Raw genomic sequence first — 9644 nt, forward strand, 5'->3', positions numbered from 1 at the left:
TGTTTTCTGAAATGTAAAAGTGTTCTCTGAAATGTAAATTTGTTTTCTGAAATGTAAAAGTGTTTTCTGAAATGTAAATTTGTTTTGTGAAATATAAATTTGTTTTCTGAAATGTAAATTTATTTTCTGAAATGTAAATTTGTTTCGCATCTTGTTAAAAATTGTTTTCTGAAATGTAAATTTGTTTTCTGAAATGTAAATTTGTTTCGCATCTTGTTAAATTGTTTTCTGAAATGTAAATTTGTTTTCTGAAATGTAAATTTGTTTTCTGAAATGTAAATTTGTTTCGCATCTTGTTAAATGTTTTCTGAAATGTAATTGTTTCTGAAATGTAAATTTGTTTTCTGAAATGTAAATTTGTTTCGCATCTTGTTAAATTGTTTTCTGAAATGTAAATTTGTTTTGCATCTTGTTAAATTGTTTTCTGAAATGTAAATTTGTTTTCTGAAATGTAAGTGTTTTCTGAAATGTAAAAGTGTTTTCTGAAATGTAAAAGTGTTTTCTGAAATGTAAATTTGTTTTCTGAAATGTAAATTTGTTTCGCATCTTGTTAAATTGTTTTCTGAAATGTAAATTTGTTTTCTGAAATGTAAATTTGTTTCGCATCTTGTTAAATTGTTTTCTGAAATGTAAATTTGTTTTCTGAAATGTAAATTTGTTTCGCATCTTGTTAAATTGTTTTCTGAAATGTAAATTTGTTTTCTGAAATGTAAATTTGTTTCGCATCTTGTTAAATTGTTTTCTGAAATGTAAATTTGTTTTCTTAAATGTAAAAGTGTTTTCTGAAATGTAAATTTGTTTCGGTACTTGTAAAAGTGTTTTGCACCCCACGGCCACCGTATACAACAGCAGATGATAAAAAAAAAAAAAAAAAATCCGATTAAAACATTTTTAGATTCATTAGACCTTCTGAACAAAAGGGACTCTTGAAATGCGACACTATGTGCAAAGATGACAGAAAAATAAGATATGTTGTCGTCTGGCAATTTGTTCTGTCTCTGTTTTTAAGTAAAAAAAAAAGAAATACAGAGTGAATTGAACAGTCGCAGGGATATGTGAACGCACCAAAAGCTACGTAGTGCGGAAGTAAAAAGTCATCAGCCGATGTACTGCGGAAGTAAACAATCCTCAGCTGACGTGGAGCAAATGTATTATCGGATCAGCGCCTGAAAGTCTGGGTTTATTTAGAATAGTAGCTCATGTTTTCACTGCTGTGTTTCGTATGTTTTCAGTAAACTCTACTCGTTTTGTCTGAAGGCAAAGGATACTCTGGCTGCTGGTGCTGGTTGTTAGCTCGACTGCAAAAGAGATGGCGTCAGCTGAGGATGCCAGTAGGCCGTTCGCTGGGCTCTCAAACGTCTCCATATCGGAAGAGATACCTGTGGAAGGGGATATTACCGCCCCCCCCGGCCCATCCACAAGAGACGATGAGTTTTCCACATTGGACGAGCCGGTGAAGGAAACTATTCTGCGTGATCTCCGAGCGGTGGGGAATAAATTCATTCACGTGCTGTACCCAAAGCGGAGTTCGGCTCTGTTGCGGGACTGGGACCTGTGGGGTCCTCTGCTGCTCTGCGTCACGTTGGCTCTGCTGCTTCAAGGCGGCGCAGCCGACAGCCACGACCAGGGAGGACCGCAGTTTGCCGAGGTAACGAAGCTTTTTAACATTCTGTCAGTTCTGACACAACATTGTAAACATTCGTATCAGTAATTAATCCTCTAAAATATTACCCCTGACCTTTCTTGTAATTGCGTGTTGTAAAGTTACAAGCAGGACTCGGGTAATGTATGAGGTTAATTTTGTTAACCTGATAAAACTATCAATAACTGCTACAAATTCTTTAAATTAGTGATGTAGTTTTACACGTATGGGGTAAATTCTGTGACAGTATATTTTGAAATTGTGAGGTTATGGCATATTATTGAACATTTGCATTGAGAATAATTTGTCACAATGATTAAGTTAAACTATTTTCCAGACTGAGAGCAGAAGTGCACTCATTACCAAGTAATACATTCTTGAGGTGAGTATGGTTATGGCACAATTTGCAGAAGTTAGGCTATTGTGTAATTTATTACTTTATCTCCATAATCTCCATTCAATTAGTTTCATAGTAGATTACCATAACGTTAATTTTTCCCTTGAAACTGACTGTTGTGTCATAAACAAGCTTAGTTAGCATCTAGCGACAGCAGTATCAGTTAAAATTAAGGTACTGGATATTTTTAGGTTGTGGCATCGCATACACATAAAGACCAATGATACAGAGGTTGGACAATGAAACTGAAACACCTAGTTTTAGACCACAATAATTTATTAGTATGGTGTAGGGCCTCCTTTTGCGGCCAATACAGCGTCAATTTGTCTTGGGAATGACATACAGGTCCTTCTCAAAATATTAGCATATTGTGATAAAGTTCATTATTTTCCATAATGTAATGATGAAAATTTAACATTCATATATTTTAGATTCATTGCACACAAACTGAAATATTTCAGGTCTTTTATTGTCTTAATATGGATGATTTTGGCATACAGCTCATGAAAAAACAGAATTCCTATCTCACAAAATTACCATATCATTAAAAGGGTCTCTAAACGAGCTATGAACCTAATCATCTGAATCAACGAGTTAACTCTAAACACCTGCAAAAGATTCCTGAGGCCTTTAAAACTCCCAGCCTGGTTCATCACTCAAAACCCCAATCATGGGTAAGACTGCCGACCTGACTGCTGTCCAGAAGGCCACTATTGACACCCTCAAGCAAGAGGGTAAGACACAGAAAGAAATTTCTGAACAAATAGGCTGTTCCCAGAGTGCTGTATCAAGGCACCTCTGTGGGAAGGAAAAAGTGTGGCAGAAAACGCTGCACAACGAGAAGAGGTGACCGGACCCTGAGGAACATTGTGGAGAAGGGCCAATTCCAGACCTTGGGGGACCTGCGGAAGCAGTGGACTGAGTCTGGAGTAGAAACATCCAGAGCCACCGTGCACAGGCATGTGCAGGAAATGGGCTATAGGTGCCGCATTCCCCAGGTCAAGCCACTTTTGAACCAGAAACAGCGGCAGAAGCGCCTGACCTGGGCTACAGAGAAGCAGCACTGGACTTTTGCTCAGTGGTCCAAAGTACTTTTTTCGGATGAAAGCAAATTCTGCATGTCATTCGGAAATCAAGGTGCCAGAGTCTGGAGGAAGACTGGGGAGAAGGAAATGCCAAAATGCCAGAAGTCCAGTGTAAAGTACCCACAAACAGTGATGGTCTGGGGTGCCGTGTCAGCTGCTGGTGTTGGTCCACTGTGTTTTATCAAGGGCAGGGTCAATGCAGCTAGCTATCAGGAGATTTTGGAGCACTTCATGCTTCCATCTGCTGAAAAGCTTTATGGAGATGAAGATTTCATTTTTCAGCACGACCTGGCACCTGCTCACAGTGCCAAAACCACTGGTAAATGGTTTACTGACCATGGTATCACTGTGCTCAATTGGCCTGCCAAATCTCCTGACATGAACCCCATAGAGAATCTGTGGGATATTGTGAAGAGAACGTTGAGAGACTCAAGACCCAACATTCTGGATGAGCTAAAGGCCGCTATTGAAGCATCCTGGGCCTCCATAAGACCTCAGCAGTGCCACAGGCTGATTGCCTCCATGCCACGCCGCATCGAAGCAGTCATTCTGCCAAAGGATTCCCGACCAAGTATTGAGTGCATAACTGTACATGATTATTTGAAGGTTGATGTTTTTTGTATTAAAAACACTTTTCTTTTATTGGTCGGATGAAATATGCTAATTTTGTGAGATAGGAATTTTGGGTTTTCATGAGTTGTATGCCACAATCATCCGTATTAAGACAATAAAAGACCTGAAATATTTCAGTTAGTGTTCAATGACTCTAAAATATATGAATGTTAAATTTTCATCATTACATTATGGAAAATAATAAACTTTATCACAATATGCTAATATTTTGAGAAGGACCTGTATACAAGTCCTGCACAGTGGTCAGAGGGATTTTAAGCCATTCTTCTTGCAGGATAGTGGCCAGGTCACTACGTGATACTGGTGGAGGAAAACGTTTCCTGACTCGCTCCTCCAAAACACCCCAAAGTGGCTCAATAATATTTAGATCTGGTGACTGTGCAGGCCATGGGAGATGTTCAACTTCACTTTCATGTTCATCAAACCAATCTTTCACCAGTCTTGCTGTGTATATTGGTGCATTGTGATCCCGATACACGGCACCGCCTTCAGGATACAATGTTTGAACCATTGGATGCACATGGTCCTCAAGAATGGTTCGGTAGTCCTTGGCAGTGACGCGCCCATCTAGCACAAGTATTGGGCCAAGGGAATGCCATGATATGGCAGCCAAAACCATCACTGATCCACCCCCATGCTTCACTCTGGGCATGCAACAGTGTGGGTGGTACGCTTCTTTGGTGCTTCTCCACACAGTAACTCTCCCGGATGTGGGGAAAACAGTAAAGGTGGACTCATCAGAGAACAATACATGTTTCACATTGTCCACAGCCCAAGATTTGCACTCCTTGCACCATTGAAACCGACGTTTGGCATTGGCATGAGTGACCAAAGGTTTGGCTATAGCAGCCCGGCCGTGTATATTGACCCTGTGGAGCTCCAAACGGACAGTTCTGGTGGAAACAGGAGAGTTGAGGTGCGCATTTAACTCTGCCGTGATTTGGGCAGCCGTGGTTTTATGTTTTTTGGATACAATCCGGGTTAGCACCCCAACATCCCTTTCAGACAGCTTCCTCTTGCGTCCACAGTTAATCCTGTTGGATGTGGTTCGTCCTTCTTGGTGGTATGCTGACATTACCCTGGATACCGTGGCTCTTGATACATCACAAAGACTTGCTGTCTTGGTCACAGATGCGCCAGCAAGACGTGCACCAACAATTTGTCCTCTTTTGAACTCTGGTATGTTACCCATAATGTTGTGTGCATTTCAATATTTTGAGCAAAACTGTGCTCTTACCCTGCTAATTAAACCTTCACACTCGGCTCTTACTGGTGCAATGTGCAATCAATGAAGACTGGCTACCAGGCTGGTCCAATTTAGCCATGAAACCTCCAACACTAAAATGACAGGTGTTTCAGTTTCATTGTCCAACCCCTGTACATTCCACAAGAAACTGTCAAAGATCATTGAAAACCATTTAATTCAATCAGGTAATGTGCGCAAGTAATACGCGCATAACAACCTAGACTACTAACTGACCTTGGACCTCGAAGCTCTGCGATTTTCGGTGAAAATTCCACTTCTTAGAAGACGAAAAGTCCGGGGGGAAAGTACCTTGATGTTTATAAGTCGAAATGTCGTTATATAGTGTCGCATCCTACAAAAAATGCTATTTCTTCTCGTTTTTGAGGCAACATAAATGATAATTTGCCAATTAAGAGTACTGACCAATGAACAGTTAGCAAGGACTGTTACCTTGCCTAATAAAACTAAAATGATATAAAAAAGTTAAATGTGTGGTACAATAAAAATTGATAATTAAAAATACAAAGTAACATCAAAAGTTCATATAATTAATGTTTGAACAATAGCTGTAATTATGTGCATTATTATTTTTGTTTGGAATATATTCAAACTTAATTCTCTTATTTTGAAAAGGTCTTACAATGTGATAAAGTTCAATGGGAAAAGATGCGGTGAAATGTCAAAGAAAAATTGCACTGAAAAAACACAGGTCAGTTTTAAGAACGTGATAACTAAATGGAACAGTTTTGGCAATTTTTCTAACATGATGCAATGGACAAAGTGCGCTTTGATGTGGATAATTAAAATCCACAGGAAAGAAAAACACAAATTTTAGGGCAGATTAGTCCTTCTCTTTAATACATTGTGGTATAAATACTTTTTGGCAGAGAAAAACCAAGACTTTAGCCCATTTAATAAATATTTTGGAGGGAATGACTTCATAAATTCAGTCAAATCTGTACAATATCTCCCCTCAAGTTGAGACAAGAGTCATTTCAGGCATACATAGCATTTCATGTATCTAAGAATAAGCTGTGATAAATTTTTGGCAGGTGAAATACTCTCATGTTGTCCATGCTGGGCTTTTTTTAGTATGGGAATGATTATATGTGGCAAGATCAGTAAATTAAAATCCCTCTGAATGAAATAAAGTCATTTTAGACAGAAATTGCTTTTCATGGGTAAGAAAATTGTTTGATTGATTGATTGATTTTTTTTTATTTGTACAGGGACAGTGCACAGCAATACATTGACCTAAAAATAGGAAATATGCATGGTGCCAGGTTAAATTAGCAAAAGATGCTAATTTCCACCTGTAGTCCCTTGACAGGTTGATGTTAATCATACAACACAATCGTAACAGACCTCGCCCCTCAGTTACACCAGTTATTAAGGACTTTATCATTTCTCTATCACACGCTTGCACCTATAAAATAAACATACCTATTTGTTCATACACACATACAGTTTCGCACTCTCACATACTTTCCAAAAGAACCAACTACACTTTCATTTACACACATTCATCACTAATGAGTGCAGACCTGCTTTGATAAAAGCCATTTCTTTGTCAAATCTGCAAACATTGAGAAACTTGTACATGTTATAATCTCAGTTGGTAATGTATTCCACCGACTCATGGCAACAACAGAGAAGGCAGATTTAGCAAAAGATGTCTTACATTCTGGAATGCTGCACTCTCCTCTAGAGGTTGCCCTTGTTACTCTAGTTGTTTTTTCTGAGTTCAGTCTGACATACCTTCTTAGAGGAGGGGCATGAATAATTTTAAAATGTAAGCAAATGTTTGCATGCATAAGGTTATTAAAATTAAAATTTTTTTATTTTTTTAAAGAATATGACAGTGGTGATACTGTCTACATTTCTTGTCATGAATTTTTATTGCACTTTTGAAGGTTGATTGAAGAGGCTTTAAGACTGTTTTGCATACCTGCGACCAGCTAGTCAGACAATACAGAATACGGGAAAAATATGCCATAATCAGTTTTTGGCTGGTGAAATAGTCCTATTTGGTCCATTTGGGGAACGTTTTCAGTGTGGAAACAATTGTTTGTAGCAAGATCTGTAATTTATAATCCTACTCTGAATAAAATAGTCATTTTAGACAGAAATAGTGTTTCATGGGTAAGAAAATATGCCATTATCAATTTTTGGCAGGTGAAATAGTCTTATTTGGTCCATTTGTTGACCTTTTTCAGTGTGGAAACAAGAAAATATGCCATGATCACTGGCAAGGGAAATAGTCCTATTTTGTCCATATTGTGCATTTTATGTAGTGTGGGATGTGCTGTGTTCAGTAAGATTGGAAAAATATAATCTCACAGGGCTGTACAGAGCCATTTTATGCAGAAATCCGATTCCATGGGCCATAGAATAAGCCATGTTTAATTTTTGGCAGGTCAAATACCCCCAAATTGTACTTTTGGGGAAGCTTTTCAGTGTGGGAGGGTCTGTGCTGAGAAAGATCTGTTAAATTTGATCCCCCTGAATAAAAAAAAGCTAATTTAAGCAGAAATCCAATTCCATGGGTTATGGAATAAGCTATGATCAGTTTTTGGCAGGTGAAATACCCACAAATTGTACTTTTGGGAACTTTTTCAATGTGGGAGGGTCTGTGCTCAGTGAGATCAGTAAAATATAATTCTTCAGTGTGAAACAGAGCCATATCAGAAATTGCATGTCAGTGGTCAGGAAATATGCCATAATCAATCTGTGGCAAAACCCAGATTTTTGGCTATTTTAGCCATTTTGGACAGAGTGCATTCAGTGAGATCTGTGAAATACATTCTCTCAGAGTAAAACATGGTAATATAAGGCAGAAATTGCATTTGATTGGTCATGAAATATTGGCCATAATTAATTTTAGCAGAGAATAACATGAATATTTGGCCAGTTGGGAATGGCTTCAATGAGATCTGTAAAATATAATTCCTCTGAGTTAGAACACAGTAGAGGTAATCTCGAAATTGTGTAACGTTTTCATTGTGCACAGTACTACCTGTTCTATTTCTTTTCCCAAAATAAATAAATAATGACCCCTCACAATGCCCTTATCCGTTTTATCTCCCGCACTCACCATAAATCTGCTAAAATACATTAGAAACCTTTTCATGGTATTGCATGTCTACACCTGTGACCAAACTTGGCCAGTTTTCTGTTGATCCTCAACATTGGTACAAAAACAGCCTCCCGTGGATTTTATTTTATTTTTTTTACCAAAAGTGAGCTGTAACTCTTGAAATCTGGTTATTAAAATGAAAAATATACAATAGGGTGATGCTCCAGATTTTACAATATTTGTTCCCCCATTTTACAACATAATGAAGGCACCTATGACTCACCCATGGTATTTTGAAATGTTTTAGTGGTTTTGAATTTGTAATTTTGACTACTTTCCTTTTAAAATGTGTCTCTTGTTCCAGGTCTTTGTTATCATTTGGTTCGGCTCCATCGTCATCACTCTCAACTCCAAGCTTCTGGGTGGAACCATCTCTTTCTTCCAGAGCCTGTGTGTGCTGGGGTACTGCATCATGCCCCTGACAATGGCCCTAGTTGTGTGTCGGATAGTCCTGCTCAGTGGTTCGGGGACAGTGAGCTTCGCCGTGCGTCTTACAGTGGTCACGGCGTCTTTTGGGTGGTCCACCTTTGCTTCCACGGCCTTCCTTGCAGATAGTCAACTGTCCAACCGCAAGGCACTTGTGATATATCCAGTGTTTCTCTTCTACTTTGTAATAGGGTGGATGATCTTGACATTTTCACCAGGAAAATGACACGGAAGTGTTTTGTTAAGTGAGAGAACTAAAACAGAAACCTAAATCATGTTTAAAAATGGGGAACTACTGATGACTGTGTGCAGGTGAAATGGAATTCAGAACATAATTCCATTGACTTGTCAAAACAGCGCTTTAGCTAAAGAGAGGTAAAAGATCTTGTTTATATTAGGTGTTTTTGTTTTCTTATTTCGCTTCACTGTGATTGCAAAATTGTTCCCAATGTTTTATAATTCGAGAGTTGTTTTTTCCCCCAAGAACAATAGTCTATTTCAAAAAAGTTGTTTTTATGACTGTTTTTTGCATTTAACTAATCATCAAAAGATTTATTGAAAAAATTGAATTAAATTGTAGTTTTTTTCTGTGGCTTACTCACTGTGTTGCAATATCTTTTTTTGCAATATCTTGTGCAGTTTTCATCTGCACAAGACCTACAAATAAAAAAAAAAGGTTAGTTGCAAACAAAAACTTTTTTATGACTCCTATATTTCACGTTTTTTAATGGTATTGTATATGGCATCAGGTACTTTCTTTACTGTCACAGTAGTTTAACTCTTGAGGCAACTTTATTTTGAACAAACACTTTTTACCCTTAGGTCCCAAAACGGTACCTCTCGAGGGGGATCAGTGATAGCATTATTTGACCTCAACAGGGGGAATGACAACACTAAATATGCCATGTTTTCCAAAAGTGAAATATTTTGGATGTGGGTGTTACAGCCTTGACTGGGTCAAAAATTTATAACAATATTGATTTTGATGCATTATTATTTCCCAAAATGGTACCGCTTATAACGGTGTATTAAAAATTTAATATAGGGTTGTGGTTTTTTTTTGCTTTCTCTGTATCAAA

At 37.9% G+C, this 9644-nt stretch overlaps 1 protein-coding gene across 1 annotated transcript; it reads left to right on the plus strand.

Moving 5' to 3' along the window:
• Positions 1-1055: 1055 nt before the first annotated feature.
• Positions 1056-9259, plus strand: yipf6 (Yip1 domain family, member 6). The gene is made up of 3 exons (XM_047392945.1): positions 1056-1172; positions 1258-1648; positions 8444-9259. Exons 2-3 carry the CDS (start codon positions 1310-1312, stop codon positions 8789-8791), a joined length of 687 nt encoding a protein of 228 aa, XP_047248901.1. The 5' UTR covers positions 1056-1172; positions 1258-1309; the 3' UTR covers positions 8792-9259.
• The last annotated feature ends 385 nt before the right edge of the window (positions 9260-9644 follow it).

The sequence above is a fragment of the Girardinichthys multiradiatus genome, chromosome 19 (assembly GCF_021462225.1).
Source record: "Girardinichthys multiradiatus isolate DD_20200921_A chromosome 19, DD_fGirMul_XY1, whole genome shotgun sequence".
NCBI classification, from domain to species: Eukaryota; Metazoa; Chordata; class Actinopteri; order Cyprinodontiformes; family Goodeidae; genus Girardinichthys; species Girardinichthys multiradiatus.

Coding starts and splice junctions, on each gene's coding strand:
- yipf6 (XM_047392945.1), top strand. CDS start 1,310: ATGGCGTCAGCTGAGGATGCCAGTAGGCCGTTCGCTGGGCTCTCAAAC. Junction 1,649..8,443: donor GAGGACCGCAGTTTGCCGAG/GTAACGAAGCTT, acceptor CTCTTGTTCCAG/GTCTTTGTTATCATTTGGTT.